This window comes from Lissotriton vulgaris, chromosome 3_1 (assembly GCF_964263255.1).
Source record: "Lissotriton vulgaris chromosome 3_1, aLisVul1.2, whole genome shotgun sequence".
NCBI classification, from domain to species: Eukaryota; Metazoa; Chordata; class Amphibia; order Caudata; family Salamandridae; genus Lissotriton; species Lissotriton vulgaris.
This window is the reverse complement of record NC_141689.1, coordinates 1,802,742,099-1,802,763,935: the sequence shown is the minus strand read 5'-3', so window position 1 is coordinate 1,802,763,935 and position 21,837 is coordinate 1,802,742,099. Positions and strand designations below refer to the sequence as shown.

The 21,837-nt window shown below is 46.0% G+C and overlaps 1 protein-coding gene across 1 annotated transcript in view; it reads left to right on the top strand.

Moving 5' to 3' along the window:
* The window catches only part of ELMOD2 (ELMO domain containing 2), a 173,071-nt gene extending 164,909 nt beyond the window's left edge, over positions 1-8,162 (top strand). Inside the window, exon 9 of the mRNA XM_086962234.1 lies at positions 7,475-8,162. Within this exon, the coding sequence (XP_086818360.1) occupies positions 7,475-7,632 (158 nt within the window). The 3' untranslated portion in view covers positions 7,633-8,162. The remainder of the gene's footprint in view (positions 1-7,474) is intronic.
* The last annotated feature ends 13,675 nt before the right edge of the window (positions 8,163-21,837 follow it).

Sequence of the window (21,837 nt, the reverse complement as noted above, 5' to 3'; positions counted from 1 at the left end):
ACTGCAGTACAATACCTCTCCTAATTTTGTCTCCTAATCCGTTGACATTCCAGGTTATACGCTTAAGTCCCTGACCTTTTGCCATATTGTCACAGATATCGGAAGAACGGTATTCATGGAAGACATGTAGTCTTCCTGTTGAAGGCCATGCAAGAGTTACCAATTAAGTGAGTTTCCTGAAATGACACCAGGTCAAGCCCATGGCGGTGGACATACTGCAGTACAATACCTCTCCTAATTTTGTCTCCTAATCCGTTGACATTCCAGGTTATACGCTTAAGTCCCTGACCTTTTGCCATATTGTCACAGATATCGGAAGAACGGTATTCATGGAAGACATGTAGTCTCCCAGGCCCTCTCCTGCCGCCAACTGAGCGACCCTCGGACTTTCAGTGACCACCCCATATTATTGGAGATCTCTTGCTGTCATCTGTACAGATTAACCAACGAAGTCGGCACTTTGTCTTGCTGCAAAATACCCTCTAATAGTGCCCCCCCAACAAATTAAACTCTAAAGTATCCTCAGCCCAATGAACTCACCCCCCTCTCTGCCTCCCTGCTTAACGGGACTAAAACCGCCCGCCACCCCTAACCTGCAGAGTGCCTGTCGCCCACCTATAAACAGTTCCAGGGAACGCTAGTAACCCCACTCCCAATTCGCATATGTCTATAGAGACATTTCTCCGCCACCCGGCCCGCCCCTACCCCAAAAAACTGTACAACTGTACACGACACAGAGGCTCGGGATGATCCTCATTACATTTCATGCGGCACCCGCATTGTCAATAACAGTGCAGTAACAAGTTTTATAAGAAAACCATTCCTCCCCATAACAGCCTTGAACGATCATAGCATTCAGCAACATAAGCAACTTGATCAAGTACTCGGAGACTAGACAATCCACGTGAAAGAAGTATCAGTAATCTGTCCTAGTATTCCCCCCAGCACTAGATCTAAACGATCTCAAGTTCGGGAGGCCATGGCGCCAAGACTATGCTCCACAGAGTATGTGGGGACTTCAGGAGGACATTGCAATCCCACACAGCTTTACCAACCAAAAAATCAGCGCCCTCATGTGTGTCCCTGGGAGTCAGAGTCAGAGTGTGGAGGAGATCGTCTCTGCTGGCGCCAGTCAGCGTTGTCATCCGCAGCTGAGAATGTCTTTTTTCCTTTCTATTCGACCGTGCGCCATCCCTCAAGCCAGTCCCAGGCTTTTTCAGGTCGAGTGAAAAACCACAATTTTCCATTTGCTTCCACTCGAAGCTCGGCGGGAAACATCATTGCATACTTGACTTTTTGGTCACGTAGGGCCCGTTTCACCTCCAGAAAACGTTGGCGCTGTTTCTGTACTTGCAATGTGAAATCCGTAAAGAACATGATCTTTCTGTTCTCCAGGGTAAGTGGCGGGGCCGCCCTTGCCGTCTGCAGAATAACATTGCGGTCTCGAAAGTTGAACACCAGCGCCAGAAATGGTCGAGGGGGCGCTCCAGGCCTCGGGCAGCCTCCAGGCACTCGGTGGGCTCTTTCAATAGTGAAGCATTTGGAGAGTCCTCTGGGTTGTAGATGCTTAAGGACCAGTTACTCCACAAAAAGGTCTGCCGCCTGCCCCTCCACACGTTCCGGCAGGCCAATAATGCGAACATTGTTCCGTCGCATTCGACCTTCGTAGTCGTCCAGCTGCAGGGCCATCGCCTCGTGGGAAGAGCGGAGGTCAGTAATTTGTTTCTTGAGCAGGGCGGTGTCAGAAACCAGTTCCTTGGCAGTGTTCTCCACAGTTCCTACCCTTTCCGCAATTTTCTTCATGTTCTCTCGGATCAGTGCCACATCTGTGGCCATTGTGCCGATCCATACCTCAAGGGAGGTCCTTATTTATTGCTTCGAGTATATCCTTATTCGACGGTTCCGCGGCGTCCCCCGGTGTCACTGCCTCTGTTTGGTCTTCAGCCTGCTGTTTCTGCCAGGCGAACTTCTCTAGCTTGGTCTGGGCCGTTGGCCGATTATTGTGGCCGGACACCTTTGCCTATTGCCAAGGAGACACCACCGCTGATCAGTACGATTTTAAAGAGGACACCAGGAAATCAATACTCTCCATACTGATTATTGATTATATAAGGCAGGAAGGCATCAAAAGTATGAAGACATCAGTGACCATACCACTGGTGCTCCTTTGTATTTTAAAAAGTATAAGGCGCCAGAGGATTTTCCATCTTGCCTCATTGGACACCCCTGCCTCGGTCATCTCCCAAGCGGCACAAAGACGTTCCAAGAACCCTGCTACCCCAATGACTACTCCACCTCATAGGGAAGGGCCCAGGATGGACATTCTCTGGAAATGTTTCTCTTCTATGGCCGCCGATATGATCAAGGCAGCCAATGCATTGGCCATCATTGGTTGCTATGGCCTCCAGTTGTGGTCAGATATTTCAGGTTTACTAGACCTTATACCAGAAGACAAAAGACAGGAAGCACAGAAGATACGTTTGGAAGGAGAACACGCAGCTTCGGAAACTATTGACTGCGCCCATGATGAAGCCAACACTGGCTTCAGACAACTGGCGGGATATTGTAAAATCGTTGGGCACATTGCAATATAGAAAAGTACCATTCAGAGGGCTAGAAGTAGAGGCTTTACCTCTTACAAAGGAGGTTACCAGAGAACTCAACAGTTTCATCCTTATCAATCACAATATCAGCAGAGCTACAATCCTCCATCTTATCATCAGTCGTCAACGGTTGGTTTCTCTCACCTGGGAGGCGCAAACTAATGCCTCCACATGGTCGTGACTCTAATAGGAAGCAATGATCACGTCCGGGTATCAGCTTCCCTCCCCTCGCAGCCTGTGGGTACAAAGATTTCCAGCTCTGTGCACCAGTGGCGCAAGATCACAACAGATCTCTGGATGTTGGACCTTGTCACCTTTAATCACACTCTAGAATTCACTCAGCGCCTGCCAACTACTCCTCCTAAAGGTTCCCCTCTCCCTCACCTTCTCTTACTACACAAAGAAACTTTGATCATGCTCTCCAAAGCAGCAATAGAAGAAGTTCCGATGTCGCAAAGGGGAAAAGGTTTCTATTCTCGTTTTTTCATAATAAAAAATAAATAAGCAGAATGGAGACCAATATTGGACCGCAGGAATCTCAACAAATTTCTCAAGAAACAGACGTTCAGGATGGTAACACTCTCCGAGATTCGACATCGTCTAAACGAAGGAGACTTCATGACCTCTCTCGACATGGAGGATGCATATTTTCTTATCCCTATTAATCCAAAACATCAGAAAATCTTAAGATTCACGGTGGCTGGTACCCACTACCAATTCAAGGTACATCCGTTTGGCCTCAAATTGGCGCCAAGGATCTTTACCAAGTGCCTGGCACCTGTAGCAGCAGCCCTGCGATCTCAAAGCCTCCAGGTATTTCCATACCTTGACGACTGGCTGCTCAAGGCACCAACAGCAGAGGGCTAGAAGTAGAGGCTTTACCTCTTACAAAGGAGGTTACCAGAGAACTCAACAGTTTCATCCTTATCAATCACAATATCAGCAGAGCTACAATCCTCCATCTTATCATCAGTCGTCAACGGTTGGTTTCTCTCACCTGGGAGGCGCAAACTAATGCCTCCACATGGTCGTGACTCTAATAGGAAGCAATGATCACGTCCGGGTATCAGCTTCCCTCCCCTCGCAGCCTGTGGGTACAAAGATTTCCAGCTCTGTGCACCAGTGGCGCAAGATCACAACAGATCTCTGGATGTTGGACCTTGTCACCTTTAATCACACTCTAGAATTCACTCAGCGCCTGCCAACTACTCCTCCTAAAGGTTCCCCTCTCCCTCACCTTCTCTTACTACACAAAGAAACTTTGATCATGCTCTCCAAAGCAGCAATAGAAGAAGTTCCGATGTCGCAAAGGGGAAAAGGTTTCTATTCTCGTTTTTTCATAATAAAAAATAAATAAGCAGAATGGAGACCAATATTGGACCGCAGGAATCTCAACAAATTTCTCAAGAAACAGACGTTCAGGATGGTAACACTCTCCGAGATTCGACATCGTCTAAACGAAGGAGACTTCATGACCTCTCTCGACATGGAGGATGCATATTTTCTTATCCCTATTAATCCAAAACATCAGAAAATCTTAAGATTCACGGTGGCTGGTACCCACTACCAATTCAAGGTACATCCGTTTGGCCTCAAATTGGCGCCAAGGATCTTTACCAAGTGCCTGGCACCTGTAGCAGCAGCCCTGCGATCTCAAAGCCTCCAGGTATTTCCATACCTTGACGACTGGCTGCTCAAGGCACCAACAGCACAAAAGGCCAGTAAAGCTACAATCACCTGCCTTCAATTGTTCATGACTCTGGGGCTCACCGTAAACAAAGAAAAATCTTTGTTCCTTCCCAGTCAAGTCATATCCTTTCTGGGAGCATCCATAGATAGCGTCCAATGCAAAGCAAATCATATCACACAAAAGGCAGATACAATGGCAAAGACTGGCGTAGAGCATATCAAGAAAAAAGTCTGTTTTAGTGCGAACACACACGTCGCTCCTAGGGATGTGCTCTTTAGAAATAGGTCTGATGCCACCAGCCAGACTGAGAATGAAGCATCTTCAAGAAGAACTACAGAAGCAATAACAACACACCTTAGGATCCTTTGAGCATGTAATACAGATCTCAGCACGCATGGCAGAGACACTGCGATAGTGATTTCATGCACCAAATCTCTTAAAGGGCCTTACTTTCCTCCAAACTATCCCAGACTTCACACGACAATGGTCGCCTTCATGGACAGCTGGGGAGGCCATCTGCAAGAATTACAGATACAGGGCAAATGGTCCTCTGCGCAGAAACATTAGCCCATCAACAGGCTAGAGCTCAAAGCCATTTTCCTATCTCTCCATGTGTTCTTGCCAAGGATAGCAGGTTCCTCCAGGCTGCTTCATACGGACAATACGACCAGCATGTTCTACGTCAACTGGCAAAGGGGAACCATCTCCATCACACTATCTCAAGAAGCGCAGGAGCTATGGTATTGGACTGCGCAGCACAGGATTTCGCTCTAGGCCGAACATGCCTGAGGTCTGCACAATACTCTGGCAGATATGTTAAGCAGAGCGCAGTCCAGTTATCACAAATGAGAGCTAGAGCAGCTCCAGCTCGAATGTTTCAGATATGGGGAAAACCAGCTTTAGACCTCTTCCCAACTAGAGAGAACGCCAAATGCCAGTACTATGCCAGCAGGTTTCCTATGCCAGAGTCGAGGGGGGAATGCCCTTTTAATGCGATGGCCCGTCCCATTAATTCCCAGGTTACTGACCAAGATGAAGACGGAAGGCTGTCTTTTGATCCTGATAGTGCCACGATGGCCCAAGCAGTACTGGTTCCCGGAGCTTCTCTTGCTGTCGGAGTCTAGGCCTATACGTCTACAACCATCTCCATCACTTATGACTAGAGATATGGGTCAAGTATGTCACCCAGACCCGGAGTCCCTTCATTTGCACGCATGGCTCCTGAATTCCTAGAGTGCCAGGGCTTGGATATGTCCCAGGAATGCCTGGAAAGTATTGCAAAATCCAGAGCTGACAGGACCTACAAGACATACCGCCTTAAATGTAAGCTATTCTGCCTCTGGTGCTAACAAAACAACTTGCACCCGCTTCAGGCGCCTCCTGAACAGATTTTGCAATATTTCCTCTCTTTGACAAAGTCAGGTCTCCCTTTCTCTTGAGTGAAGGTTGACCTTGCTGCGATTTCCCGCTATAGGAGATCTCCTCAAGTTCCCACTCTCTGTGCTTTTAGTCTTGTAATGTTCATGAGGGGCCTCTTCCGCGCCTTTCCCCCGAAGCGTGTACCCCTTCCGGAATGGAAGCTCAATTTGGTCCTCGCACAGCTAATGAGACAACCTTTTGAACCAATTCACAAAGCAGAGCTAAAGCTTCTCACCTGGAAGGTAGCCCTCCTGCTGGCTTTCACTTCTGCGAGAAGGTTTAGTGAAATCCAAGCTTTTACAGTCCAGGAACCATTTCTTCATTTTGCTAATAACTATGTAGCTCTGTGAAGGAACCCAACTGTTATCCCAAAGGTCCCGACGCAATTCCACCTCAATGAACCAGTAATACTTCAGTCCTTATTTCCAAACCCATCTAGTCCAGCAGAACAAGCTTTACAGACACTGGATGTTTAAAGATGTTTAAAATTCTACCTGCATAAGACAAAAGGCATAAGAAACACGGATCACTTTCCAGTGGTTTACGGACAGGGCAGAGAAGGAACAGCAGAAACTAAGGCCACTGTTGTCAGATGGGTCTCCTCTGCAATTCAATTCTGCCATGACAAAGCTAAAAAGCCTTTAACAAGAAGAACTAAGGCACACCCCACCAGGGCAGTTTCTACAGCGGCAGCTCTGTTTGCTGGAGTAACACTAGAAAAGATTTACCGAGCTGTGACATGGACAAATGTCCGCACTTTTGCGCAGCATTACTGTCTGCAATCTACACAATGTGAGGATGCAGCGGTGGGCCAAGTGGTACTGCTTCATCTCTTCAATTAAGGTGGGTCTCTTTTCTGTTAAAAGAGGAATTTTATATTTTATTAAAGTTGCATAGCTTTGCTTACTATCTGTTGCTAATGTTAATTTTTTGATAACTCTATCAATTAAAGAGTGACTTAATTGTTCTATTATTTGTTCTACTAATCACTTCATTGGATGCATCCTGAATATATCAGTATGTTACGGCTTCATGTTTTGTTTGTCTTTTAAAGCTGTCTACTATTGAAAGGGTATGTGCATGGTTACAAATGTCACTGTTATATTGGAATAACTTGTATGTTTTATGATTTACATCTCTCACTCCTTCCACTAACAACAGTACAATTTAGGGTACTGCTTGGTATTCTGATTCAAGCGTGTGAATCTCTGAAAGATACCAATACTGGATAACTGCAGTTACAGGTAAGTAACTTATTTTCTTTCCCTCACCTCCCAGTGGTTTGTGGTTATATATTCATTTACTTCTTTTTTAGGCTTATGTTGTTCTATGTTTCTTGTGGCATTCCCTGCTTATCACAGTTGACCTCCCACATCATTTGTGTGTCTGTAATCTATTTGGTCTATTTTCTTGCACTGAATTATCTCATAGATCTGTGAAGTGCTGCCTTCAGGAGGTTCAGTACATGATTACTTGGCCTAGCCCTCAATAAATCTAGGTATTTTCAACACCACATGTGAGGCAATGTTAGTAACGAGGGACACGTTCCTAGCAATGTTCCAGTAGTGAGGTATGGGAAGTCTTTTGTTTCAGGGATTTCTGGTGCCACCACAGATGATTAAAGATCAGACTATGAGTGGACGTGGTTAAGCACACTACATGCGTTCACTAGCAAGACACCTACAAGTTGGTTATAGGGGAGAGTTTAGAACTAATAGTACCAGAGTCAACAAAACTCTAATGCTACTTTTTTTTATTGCAGGTTATCTTATTTATGAATTTGATAAGTTTTGGTTTGAAGAAGAACCAGAAAACATCATGCATTTCAACTTTTTCAGAGAGAGATTCCATACTAATGTTAAGGCTCTTCTGAGTGATCAGAACACCGTGTTGATCTTTAAGGGGACCAAGGCTAATTAATACCTTTGTGTTTTCAATCATTTGCACTCATTGATTTGTATTGTTCAGCTGAGACAATTATTAAATGTAACAATCATTTTTAAAGTTGATGCAATTGTATTTGTTCAAAAGTTGTATATTTCCAAGTACAGGAAGCTTGTGGCACTACATATAAAGTATGATATTCTAAAGGAAAATATGAGTATAGTGTTTATATAAGAGCATGTTTTCTGCCTTATTTGTGACAAATGTGATTGACAAACGAATTTTGTATATTTGTATATTTCAGGAGCTCCTGAATGAGGTGTATGTGTTAATTATTATATTGAATAAAATAGTGATATAACCCTTTTATTTTCCATTTGTTTATTCATGCAGAAGAAAGACTTTTTTTTTGCAGTTTAGACGTACTTACTGTACAATATATCATAGATTTGACCACATTCGGAGATACCCCATGTGGGGCGATTCATGCGCTTTATAAATGAACCAAATATAATTAAAAAATTCCGTACCTCAAACTGCTGGTGTAGATGGACCCATTTCTAATTTCACAAAATAAGTATATCCCACAATTGAATGGCATAATCTATGGTCCTGATGAAATGGTGTATTGCTGTAACTTTTTTGCCTTCTTGTGCTGCTTTGAAAGTGAGAACAAATTAAATGCAAGTTACAGACTGCAGAGAAGTGTTGTATTTTAGTAAAATACCTGGGGACGGAGGGCGGGTGTATCAGCAGTTCTGAGGCGAGGGAGTGAAGATAACTACATCTGTGGTTCATCTTAGCGGTTACTGTCTCTGTCCCATGGTACAGGAGGGTTGATTAGGCGCTTGAGGTTTGATAGAAAACGGGTCATTGGAATGGGTAAACAATTAATTTAGATGTATCCGAACTGCGTGATATAAGCGAGCAGGATTGGTGTCCCTGTTTTGGATGTTTTTGTTTCCTCAACTGTTATCCAGTCTTCGGTTGTTGGTACCATTGAAAGTCTTAGGGTTGTTTGTCAAAGTAATTAGTCATGTATTTCTTAATTTATTTGTTCATCCAGGATTCAGTTGTCCCTCATCTTAAAGTGGATTCTTCCTAAAAGATTACTTAGGGAAGACATTAAGGCAGTAGCATTAGTTGCTTAGGTAAGGTAAATTTGAAGCACAGGAGCATCAGAACTAGCAGTAGGTTATTCACCAACTAGTATTACAGTGTCTCATATAAGCAAATGTTAGGCTGGATAGTTTTGGCATGCAGCAAGTGATGAAGAAGCAATGTCGACGCCCCCTGTCATGAGAACACTCCTGTGAGTACTGGGCATAAAGGTGGTAGGCAAGATTGTAGATCTAAACGAAGTAGGAAATGATATAGCGCACAGCAAAGCGCCCCTTTAAACTAGGACTAGGAAAACTAAAAACAATGATATTTTGTTCCCTGTGTTAACTTGCAACAATGGTCAACATTTATAGAGAGTGAAACTTAGATCTCATTTAACTGGTGCTTGGATCGTTATAGCCAGTAATCTTATTACTACATTTACCAAGTACTTTTTTCAGCCTAACATGCCCATATGTGCACACTCAAATACTTTCATCTGTGACTGTACGGAATATCAGCCATATGTGTCCCCAACTCAGTATGAATTATCACTCAAATCTTTTAAATGTGCTAATTGTGCATTCAAACACAAACTTGTCATTTTGTAAATATACCAATTTGCTTATCAGCTTGTCATTTCATAAAAAGAAACAAGAGGTTATTCCCTCATATACTTTCTTTTTCATATTTTGCTGCATCATCACCTTCTTGTCATCAATTGTAATGTAGAGTGAAATACCAGATGCTTGCTAAATAAACGAAATTTCCACAAACATCAGCTTATCATTTTCCATTGATCTGAAAATAAATTAATGTTGCGCTAAAATGCCGGCTTTTCAGAAAATACTCAAAACTTTTTCTGCAAAAAGTGCTCGTCATTATCCAATCCAAAAATTACAAGCTTTTTAATTTTGTAAAATAGTCAATATGTTCCCAAACATTATCATAGCTCTTTCTCAAAATCCACAAATGTTGCCATCTAGTATCAACTTTTCATTTGTCATGAATAAATTAAGATTCTGCAAACAAAGGCTTTTTTACAGGCAATGCATCCTTTTTCTTGTCTTGAAATAACTACCTTTTCATCTGTGATAAGAAAATTCATTTTCTCACTAAAAAGCTGCTTTTTAGCTTCTGAAAATATAATCATTTCTTTCCTAAATAGCAGTTTTTAAATAGATTATATTTGTTCCCAAATATCAGATTAGTATCGTCATTAATCACTCTTGTTTAGTACTGCCCCACTGAACAGATGCTCCCCCATCTTATGTACCTTTAACAAACAATTTGTCCAGATTCAAATTCAAATGGCCATGTACTGTCCACATGTGCTGCCTAGCGTGCTCTTTTATGAGTATATCATGCCAGAGATGGCTTTCAGGTGCCTTGGAATACCACATGATATTAGGAATTGTTATATACCAGAAAGCCCACCAGTTTCCATTCTGTTGCAGGGATGACCGCCGTGGCCTTTCTGGATGAGTTACGCTAATTTACTCTCCACCAACAGGCTAAAGCTAATTAATTTGCAACTGACCTGTGGATAGAAAGTACAAATACCAAACCTGCTTCATTCCTTTTCAACAGTTTGTCTGCCCTAAGCTTCATATAGGTGGGGACCTGCCAATCACATATAGCAGGGTACTCCTTGGGGCTAATTTTCCAACACCTACTAGAAAAAATGTATATGACAGTGTAAACAGAAATGTGGGCCAACCATTACTTCCTCTTGGGGGGCGTGGCCACGCAAGCGTCCAAGATGGCCGCTTGCGCTTGAAGATCCATCGGCCGACTCATTACACGTATTTTTCACCATGGAGAACCCCAATTAAGGGAACAGAAAGCTCACCGCTGATCCCGTGAGGCGAAGAGGAATCCAGCGATATCTGCCAGTAGCCGCAGCTCTGCTTTGATCTGGAGTTTCTAGCGGCGGCGTGAGGGGGCGCTGAGATCCAGGGCCATGGCCTGTGGACTTGCTGACGCTGCCGTGGAGAGCTGGAGTGACCGGGTTGTGAGGTGAGCGGGGGCCCCCAGCCGGTTCCCATTGCAGGTCTCGATTTTGCCCCCCCCCCTCCCCCCCCTGAGATTTGCTTGTAGCCGGATAGCGGGTGCGGCGTGTGCAGAGCGCAGCCCGTCCTGGCGTTTACCGCTCTGTTGAGGGGACAGGGCCTTTCGGTCCCCAAGTTGCCTGGGGAGTTTGGCGGGTGTGCGGGGGCGGCCTACTTGGTTCCGCGCTCTGGACTGAGGCAACTGATGGGCCGGCTGTGTGGCGCTTGCTCCCTCCTCCCCCCTCAGGCCCGATAGGCCCAGCACGGCCTTTTCACTGGTGGAGACGGAGGAAATGGCCCCTGGAGTACATGAAATATTGATGTTGGCATTGAAGAGTCAAAAGTGCTGAACCACCTTCTGACCAGCTACCTGGTGGCCTGCATGAAGTTAAGCAGCTGCGTCACCCTTTATCTACTGGAAGTACACGCACTAGATATCTCTGTTCTAGCAGTTCTCCTGGGGCAGTTCACTTCAAAAGTGCTTCACTTCACCCTCCATTGGTGCCCTATATGACCGACACTTCATACCCCAGAGACCTCGGGGAGATCGCTTCATCAGGGCCACTGAGCTGGAGACTACGGATGGCCCCCACAAATCAAATAAACCCTTACAGGCTTATTCAAGATCCGCTGATTGGAGGGACGCTATTCCCGCATGGGCCATCCTCTGCAGGTGGCCCTGGCTGATTTGAGGGACATACACGTTGCAACAAGAGGGGTCTGATAGCTTTCTGATCACGCTTTGTGGGTCCACACTGCTACCTGCCAGGTGCGGAGTCCACGCTACCTTTGCTTCCAGGCTGGGCTTGGCAGGCTGAACGCCGGGAACGCTGCCTATACTTCCATATACTATAGTCCAGCCTAGGTGAAGCCTTAGGCCCAACCCAGGCCCCTGCCCACACGCCTGACCCGCAGAGCCTTCCCTGGTGGTGACCCTTCACTACCCTGCGGCATGGGCCGCAACGATCCCAAGCAAAGGACTTTGCCCTTTGGGAAAGTTGCAGCCAATGACGTAAATAAATAATTTACTCTCTTAATTTCTATGCAGGTAAGTACTTAATCAATAATAACTCAATCGGAATGAAAAAAAGACAGAGTCCGTGGTGTTAGAGTTTCTAAGGGTTTTATTCCTCATAAAAGGAATGGTCAAGACCAGGATATCATGTTCTGACCACCACAGGGGTGTCAGAAGGGATAGAGCAAACTTTATTGACATTACATAGCTTATATACTTGATTTATACCATAGGAAGTAGTGTAGTAGGCGTAACAGCTGAGAGAAGACAAGATAACAGTATTCACGTGTTACAAGTACGTAATCAAGAGGCGTGAACTAGGCGTGAACTAGAAACGTCACTGATAAGTGACGCAAGTGGGTGGCACCAAGGGGTGGTGCTAACAGAATTGTTGCAATGTCAGCAGAAATCGGAAGCTTGGATGCGCGCGCAGCTGCATGACGTGTGATTGGAGGGGTGCAGGGGACTTGACATTTACACTGACGGAAAGAGACAGAAGTCTGGCATGTCAGATCAACTTGTACTTCTATCATATCTGATATCTGATGTTTAGGAACCATACTATCTGGGCGGAAAGGTCTCTAGGGCAGAAGTTATTCTATGCTAACTGTGGATGCGTGTATAAGCGCCTGAGTGTCTGCATGAGAAGCGTGGGGGCACGGGGCCTTTCATGGAAGCATGGTAACAGAGGCTATGAATTACTTGCATTGAGACAGGTCGGCCCTTTGGCTCTGCAGCTGGAGAGGATGTTTACTGAAGCTAGTAGGCAGGAATGCATTTTCGAGGAGCGGAACAGATAACTTGAAGGTTATAGTCAGTCTTGGCAGAAAGCAGGCTGAGCTGAGCGCGAGGGGCCGCGCTAGAAGTAAGTCAGAGTTCACGGGTACAGAGGTAGCCTGGGCAGAGGCTGTCAGAGTCAGGAGCCAGAAAAGAGGCTCGATGGCAGAAATTCAGGGCCTACTTTGCCAGAGCAGAAAAACGTGTAAAGTGTACTACAAAAAGACAGTGGCATAGCATACTTAGGAACGGACTATATAATCCATACAGGGTGGATCTGAAAGAGGACAAGTTAACGTTGGACGCAAATGTATTTGCGTCTTCATAGCTGGCACAGGAGGGAAGTTACATGCACTTTAAGCTGGTACATGGAGTCGGTGGGGTACGCGCTAGGGAACATAACATGACCAAAAATTTATATTACCTCACCAACGCTACTGACGAACCTGCTGACATGGCGGACGGAGCCCACGGAGCCGAGGACGCAGAGGACCCTCCGTCTCTATCAGTTGCGATGCTCCAGGAAATAAGAGCAGGATTCAGGGCCCTGGACGGCAGGTTTGACGCACTGGATAAAAGCCTGGCAGACATAGGTGCTAAGGTTCAGGCGCATGACCGTCAGTTAGACGTGGCGGAGGCTCTGATATCAGATGTTGAGGATGGGGCGGCGCAGTCACAGAAACGACTGGACAGAGTGGAACGAATCTTGAAGTGGGTCGCGATCAAGAACGAGGACCTGGAAGCACGCAGTCGGTGCAATAACGTGTGCATTCTAGGCGTACCGAAAACATCCACTACTGGTCGTATGGACGTCTTCGCTGAACAATTGCTATCTGATCTGTTTGGCAGGGAGGCCTTTACTCAGGGGTTTGTAGTAGAACGTGCTCACAGATCGTTGGGCCCCCGCCCTAATCCTGGACTTCCACGAGACCCACCATTGCAAGAATTATGAACTTTAGGGATAGAGACTCCATCTTGCATGCCGCCCGTGAAGGTGGCAAAGTACAGTGGCGGGGTCTAAACTATCTTTCTTTCCATACTTCACTGTTATGGTCCAGGACGCTCGCCGCAAGTTTAATGGGGTGAAGGCTACTCTGAGGAATCTGGGGCTACGGTACGGTATGTTGTATCTAGCCAGGCTTAAGGTAGACGTGGGAGGCAGATTCTGCATATTTGACACCGCAAATGAAGCGCATGAGTTCTGCCACACCTACAAGAAGGATAACAATGGGTGGGTGACGGCGGGCGGGTTTCGTCTCCTCGTCTGTTACAATTTGAATGTCCGGCTGACGTGGCGTTGCCACACCTTGAGGTATATGCCTTGTTTTGGTTTTTGTCTTTGCAGAAATTGCGGTGTTGGTTTGCTCGTTTCACATTTAGATTTGCATTCTACTGGCACCGCCAGATATTCCGATGGGCATGGTTTTGCCTTGCTAGGGATGGGGTGAGGCTGGGTGGTGGGGGGAGGGGGGATTCTTGCAGTATGTTCAATATTTTCAGGGAATTGATACACAAGTCATTGTCACAAGGCGTTAGATTAGCTTAGTTACACACGTTTATTGTCTCAGTCCTAGAATGGCACAGTTAGGTAACTTATCTGGGCCTTCCGGGCTGTCCCTTACGTCATGGAATGTCAGGGCCTAAACAACACCAGTGAAAGACGCCAGGTAATCAATTACCTATTCCGACATAACATCGATATAGCCTGCCTGCAGGAGACACACTTGTCCAAATCCGACAATTCCCTAGTTGCCGCAAGCTGGGGGGCACACAGATATTTTTCTCATTACAGTAGGTACTCTAGGGGGTTCGCCATACTTATCCACAAAAGGATCTCCTTTTACCCGAGTAGAGTGATAGATGACAATGAGGGCCGTTTCTTGATTGTTACAGGTACTCTAATGGGTCACTTTGTTGCAGTGATAGGCATCTATGGTCTGAACGTAGATACCCCGGAGTTCTTTTATTCCTTACACGTGAAATTATTGGCATTAAATCCCTGTTTGATCATTATGGGAGGTGACTTTAATTTGTTATTAGACCTTGCAAGGGACAGCACTTCCACCTCTCTAGACACTAAATCCCGTTCTCGCCTTGCATTACAAGACATCTGCCGGCAATTCTCCTTGGTAGACATTGAGCGCACACACAATTCGGCTATTACTTCATATACTCACTATTCCGGTTACCATGACATTTGGACCAGAATTGATTATTGGTTGGTTTCCCCGGGAATCGCGGGCTGGTTCCGGGCGCTAGATACACTACCACGGACCTACTCGGACCATTCCCCCATGGTGTTAAGGCTTGCTATCCCTTGACCTGGGGGATTCGAAAGACAGTGGCGATTTCCGAGTAGGGCACTTCCTGACCAGGTGTTCCTTGAGGAGGTAAGAGTTGCCATAGAAGATTATTTTGACCTCAACACCAGATCAGTGGATACATGGGCGGTCCTATGGGAGGGTTTAAAAGCGTATATTCAGGGGTTTGTATTGCCAAAAATGCGGGAGTCCTAAAAGTCTTGCGCAATACACTAGCTCGCATCGAGAAGGACATATCAGCATTAGACGCAGAGATGCTTGAGAACGCCTCCTCAGAGGTGGAAACTCGGCGTTTGGCTCTGTTGGTGGATTTCCGGGATGCCGCAGACAGAGAACTATTGTACTTGAGCAAATATCACACGGCCAGGAGATACGGAGAGGGCGAAACGCCTGGCAGAATTCTGGCACACATACTCCGGCCCCCTACAGCAGAGCGTACATAACCGAAATTAAAAGCTCAGTAGACCAGTCGGTATATTCTACTCCAGAGATAAGGGACATATTCCTGACCCATTTTAAAACCCTATACAGTTCCAGAATAGACGGAGATCTCAGCGCCCAGGAGGATTATTTCTCCAAAATTGCGCTAGTTTATTTTGAGAAATATATGCAGGACTTCCTGGCTATTCCAATATCCCAAGAAAATGTTGTGGAGGCCATAGATGTGCTCCGGGGTTCCTCTGCTCCGAGACTAGATGGGTTCACTGCAGATTTTTACAAGGCGTACTAAGATATTCTGTCCCACGATTGATAGAAGTTTACGCAGAAGCGTTGGAAAAACACATTCTTCCCCCCACTTTTATAGAGGCCGTCATTATTCTTCTTCCTAAACCTGGTAAGGACCCTTCTCTGTGTGGCTCATACAGGCCCCTTTCTTTATTGAATCTGGATTATGAAATATTAGCCAAGGTGAATTCGATCAGGCTTTCTTTGTTAATGGAGTACATTATTTCTCCTGCACAGTCCGGGTTTGTTCCCCATCGCTCCACTTCGCTTAATCTCCGGACCCTTTTTGCAGTTATTCATAGGATAGATCCCATGGTCCCAGCAGCGGCGGTGTTTTTAAATGCCGAAAAGACTTTTGACTCCTTAGAAAGGCCCTTTTTTAGGTCTTGCCTGCCAATGCGCTTGCGCATTGCTGGCGAGAAATATAAAGGGCCACAAGCAAATCCTACCAAGAGGTTTTGGAGTGCCGATTATGCCCAGTGCATGTGAGGCATTCAAGCGCAAAGCTTCGCCAGCGTGCGCTCGGCCTCACTTCCTGCTCCCCCTCTTACTTTCGTTATCACTCACACCCCATATGCTCGTCCCCTCCCACTCTTCCGACTTCAAAGGAACGCCGCTCCCCTGCTCCCCCGTCCCCCCTCCACGCAATGCTGAGAGCTTGTCCTTCTAACTTTCTTGTCTGTACCTTCATTTTATTTTACCTTCACGTGTTCTTTCCCCATTTAAAATCCTTTATTCTGATCTTGCCTTTTCGTTTATTGTCCTGCAACTAATTGTATTTATTTGTCTCTACTTGTCCTGCCTCTGACTGGCTTGTTCCCTTCTTGTTAATACTCTCCCTGTCTCTCTCTTCCCAGTTCTCTAATGCAGCCTCTCTTCGGACTGCTCCCTCTTTCATTTCTCCGTCTTTCTGTCTTACCTCTTCTCCCTCTACTGACTTTTGCTCAGTCTACCTTTATTTTCACCTTTGATTCATATCTCCGCTCACTTCACCATCTTTCCCTCTCACTCTCCCTTTCTTGTTGTCTTTATTAAGTACCTCGTGTTTTATTCTCGCCGCCTCAACACACAACAGTGCCGTACTCTGTCCTGCCACCTATCCTCATGTTCTTGCCTCGCCATGCCTGTCCCTCTGCCCCACACTCTGTCCTGCCACCTATCCTCATGTTCTTGCCTCGCCATGCCGGTCCCTCTTCCCCACACTTTGTCCTGCCCCTTATCCTCATGTTCTTCACTCGCTGTGCCTGTCCCTCTGCCCCACACTCTGTCTGGCCACTTATCCTCTTGTTCTTGACTCGCCGTGCCTGTCCCTCTGCCCCACACTGTCCTGCCACCTATCCTCATGTTCTTGCCTGGCCATGTCTGTCCCTCTGCCCCACACTCTGTCCTGCCACTTATCCTCGTGTTCTTGCCTCGCCATGCCTGTCCCTCTGCCCCGCACTATGTCCGGCCACCTAAACATATGCATGCGCTCTACCTTTGCTTGCGTCTGGTTGCTTGCTCCCTTTTTGTTTGTCTTCATTAAGTCCCTCGTGTTTTATTCTGTGCCGCAGGGTATTTACTTTCCGTTTCTTAGCTTGTGCTGCCTCAACACACAACAGTGCCGCATTCTGTCCTGCCACCTATCCTCATGTTCTTGCCTCGCCGTGCCTTTCATCTGCCCCACACTCTGTCCTGCCACTAATCCTCATGTTCCTGCCTCACCGTGCCTGTCCCTGTGCCCGGCACTCTGTCCGGCCACCTATCCTCATGTTCTTGTTATTTCAGTGATGCGCCGCATGGGGATGCCTGAGGGTTTTGTTTCCACTACAGCTCTCTTATACACCAGCCTCACTGCCAGGCTGCGCGTCAACGGCATGCTATCTCAACCCTTTCACTTGACTCGTGGAACAAGGCAGGGATGCCCTTTGTCCCCATTATTGTTAATTTTAGCATTGGACCCCTTAATAAGACATTTCCAGGAACGTCACCTGCCTCGTGGTCTGCAGTTTAACACTGGTCAGTTATTGGCATCCCTTTATGCAGACGACACTATTCAATATGTGAGAAATCCACAGATTAATCTTGAGCCAATTATTAGGGAAATCTTGCAGTTTGGTCGTTTTTCAGGACTATGCATTAATTGGCACAAGTCGGTAATTTTCCCGTTGACGCGCAGCACTGTTCCATGGGACTGTGGGTATCCACTCGAGTGGTGCCATGACTCGGTCAAATATCTCGGCATCCACATACACATTGACACATCTAATATAATTAGGCTAAATTACGGACGAGCCGTAAGCTCCTTGGAGTCAAAGGTAGACAGATGGCTTTGTCTCCCACTATAAATGGCGGACAGGGTCGCCATTATTAAAATGATAGTACTGCCGAAATTTGTATATCTTTTTAATAATATTCCCATTCCCCTCACTCAGTCCTTTTTCCTGCAGCTGCGGCAACATCTTCTAAGATTGGTTTGGGGGTGTGGGCACCCTCGGGTTAATCGGCAGATTTTGACTCTCCCATATGAAAGGGGAGGTATCGGCGTTCCAGATATGTATTTATATTACTTAACTGTGCAGTGCAGTTATGCTTATGCTTGGTATCGCCCGGATCCCTTTCTTGAGACCGGAGGGAGACTTAGTGTTCCCTCAGAAATTGTCCATGGTACTTCCCAAGGGGATCCCTAGGGAACCACTTGATATCCAGACAGTGTCCACCACTAGCTGGGCATGGGAGAAGCTACAGAGGCTCTTGGGGCTGGATCTACTATACTTACCGCTCCCAAACCCCTCATGGCTCCCCATCACGGGAGAAACACTAGTGCAATGCACGCTGGCTAAGTTTGATGTCCAAAAGGTTGGCGATCTATTCCCGAATGATCATGTTTTCTCGGTGTCGGAGGATGCTTGGTTTCGAGACAGCTCTTTCATGGATGCCTTCATAATGTGATGCATGCATTACATACTGCGAGCCGCTCTTCCTACATATCCAGTGGCGCTGGACCCTGCTGCCCCCTTAACGCTGATAAAATGTACAGAGCATGCCTCAAAGTACGTCCAATCACTGACGTTAAAATTCGCATGGCTTGGGAACGTGATCTAGGCAGGCCCATATCGGTTGACCAATGGGAGCAGTGTTGCATGGTCAAAAAGGAAATATCACGCGACAGCAATCACAAACTCATTCATTTTGATTTTCTTCGTAGAATGTACCACACTCCAGCCTGTTCGCACAGGATAGATCCTTCTAGACCACACTATTGTTTGAAACGTTCTTCCCCTCAAGCAGACTTCGCCCATTTAACATGGACTTGTCCAAAACTACAGCTGTATTGGGAACAGGTGCATGCCACATTAGGTGACATGACCTCCCTGTCGCTGACCCCCACCCCGGAAATCGCACTCATGGGATACACGATCAACTTCCCCAAGAAGATAAGGAGGTTTGCGGCACTTGGGTTTCTGCTGGCTAAGCGGGAGATAGCGCAAGTATGGGGCAAGAGAACAGCTCCCACATTGCAGGCCTGGCTGCATAGCCTAGCTTATTGTAATGTAAATTGTGAAATGTACGCTTCACTAATGCTAAGCTCCTCACGCCCCAATGACATATGGGGCCCATATAGGGCGTACATCGCTGAGAGGTGCAGGGACACTGATACACAAGTTGAATGCAGCATTGTGCCAGAAGGGGTGGGTTGAGATGATAAAATATAGGCATGTAATTCTTGTTATTTAGTGTGCTCTATACTCACATTTCGGTAATATACTTATTTCATTAGGTGAAACAGTCTACAGATTGTATAACTGCTACACTATATGGAGACCCGTCAGGTCAATGCATCTCTGATCAGACGAACTAGGGGCATGTAGTTTGCTAAATTCCGTTGCCCTTAGGGCAGGTTTTCCTCTGACGTTGCCAAATATTTTGATATGCATATCATAGAGTATCATTGCTGTGATGAAACGCCTGACAATATACCGCTCCAATATTGTTTCCTGATTATTGTGTATTAAAACTGGAAAATAAATATTTATTTTTTAAAACATTACTTCCTCTTTTTCAAACACTCAAATTTAATGTACAAACCAACTACTCAAATGAGAAATGATCCCTCCCCTCAACCTCATCAGACTTCTTTGAAACATAAGCAGATATTTGAGTTATCCTTTCTTGCAGACAAAATCAATCAACCAGCAGCATACAACCTCAGAACACTACTCAACAATAGCAACCTCAGTCGAGCATCTGCTGTAATCCCTTTAGCTGCAGCCAAAACCACAAAAACCTATGAAGAGACTCAAATTCGCTGAAAAGTGGTTCACTAATGATGTCGCAGAGCTTAAACGTGTCCCAAAACCGGGAATGACAGTTGTATACAGCTTATTCTGGGCAAGACTCTGTGACTGGAAGAGAGACAGGAGACACCGTCATGCCACCATCAAGAGTGCCAAAGAAGCTTACTGTGCCAAACACATATAGGAAGCACACAGTCAAACCAAGGAAATCAACATCTGTTAACGGATTCCAATGCCTAATAATCACCATCATACCAGAAGTGACTCACTAGCCCCTCACCCACATCCATTTCACTTCCTTGTCTGCAGTCCACCTTCCCCTTTTTCCAGAACTTGGAAACTACTGAGGTCCTAAAACTAGCCCTTAAAACAAAAGCAGACAACGTCACGGTCGGACTGGCCTATATGGCAATCTAGCTGTCCCTGAAGAACTGAACTGACAGGTTTGCAAAATACCTATACAGTATATCTTTACAAGTTCAAAACTCCCCTGCTTTGCAAATCTGGGCCTCTTTTATATTGGTGCTTAGCGTTATTTTCTGTCACAATGCGACCCTGTCCAATGCACCTTTCAACCTATGCTCATCTGCATAATTTACGCCACTCTTCTTCCCGCCTGGGACAGATGTACGTCAATTGATCGATTCCTCAGGAAAGTTAAAAACCCTCTGAAATGCACCTTCTTCATCCCTCTCCTCGGAAAAACATTTGCTAATCCAGACATATTAGACAATTAACAGCCTATCTCAAAGCTCACTTTCAGACAAATCTTGGTAAGAGGATTGGAAAACTAACTTCAAGAGTATCTGGCAACCACTTCTTAAATGACTTCTAATGTGGATCCAGTCGACCACAAAATCAAACTGACCAGATTCTGCTTACTCCCTTTTATGCACTATTCTGAAAGCATGCTGGGGTAAACGCTCTGCACACCTGCTGTCACACAAACCTCATTACATCCCCATCAAGGAGCTATGCTCAGTGCATATCAATTGGATCAACCAACAATCCCTTACACTGATGCACACACATACACTTTCATACACATGTAAAGAAGCATGTATACAGTTATTTGCGATCACATCTTTGCAGAGAACTTTACATACCTCTATCTCAGTGAAGAAAAGTCTGATCAAGAGACCTTGTCAAGGACCTTGTAAAAATGGTGGTCCGACCCCTCCTCCTCTACAATTTCACTACCTTAACTATTACCTTCTCCCCTCCCTTTTTTCGCAAATGGGAAAGGACAATAAGGTACTTCATATTGGGAACGTCAAGACACAGAGTGTCTACGGGGAAACTATATCTGCCAGCAGAACAGGGGGGTTGGCGGCGCCCAAATTCTAACACTACTATCTGGCCTCCCAGCTCCAGTGGATTGCCCGTTGGCTATCCTTCAGACATTTAGCAGACACGGCTCCATTGCAACCCCCAATACCACATCATACCCTACTGCATATCTTTCTCCCATGCACGAAACCCAGACCCTGGGAGCACTATTACCCACCATAGCTTACAAGTGCTTCCATAGATGCCTCTTCCTTACCAGGACTATCACACCAAATGCCCCCACCATACCATTACTAGGAACATCACGTGGTGACATATGTACCACGGCATCCGAACTGCGACACTGGAACACAAAAGGCATTCAGGACATGGGGGACCTTTATTGGGATAGCTCACTCATTCCATATCAGGAACTCATGTCTGAAGAGAATATGTACCGGGGACAGTCTTTATTACACCGGGCAATTATAGCCTCACTGGCATCTAAGTGGGGCAATCTCGCCCAGGAACCACCAACACACTATACGATACAGTACCTGCATGTGATGGAAATGGAGGGCACTTGACTCGATGGTTCGCTTCCTCACTCTGCCAACACACAGAGATTGACCTGACACCCCTGAAGCAACTCTGGCAGGAGGCCTTGGGGAGGGCATTCACAGACGGGCAGTGGGTTGCCGCCC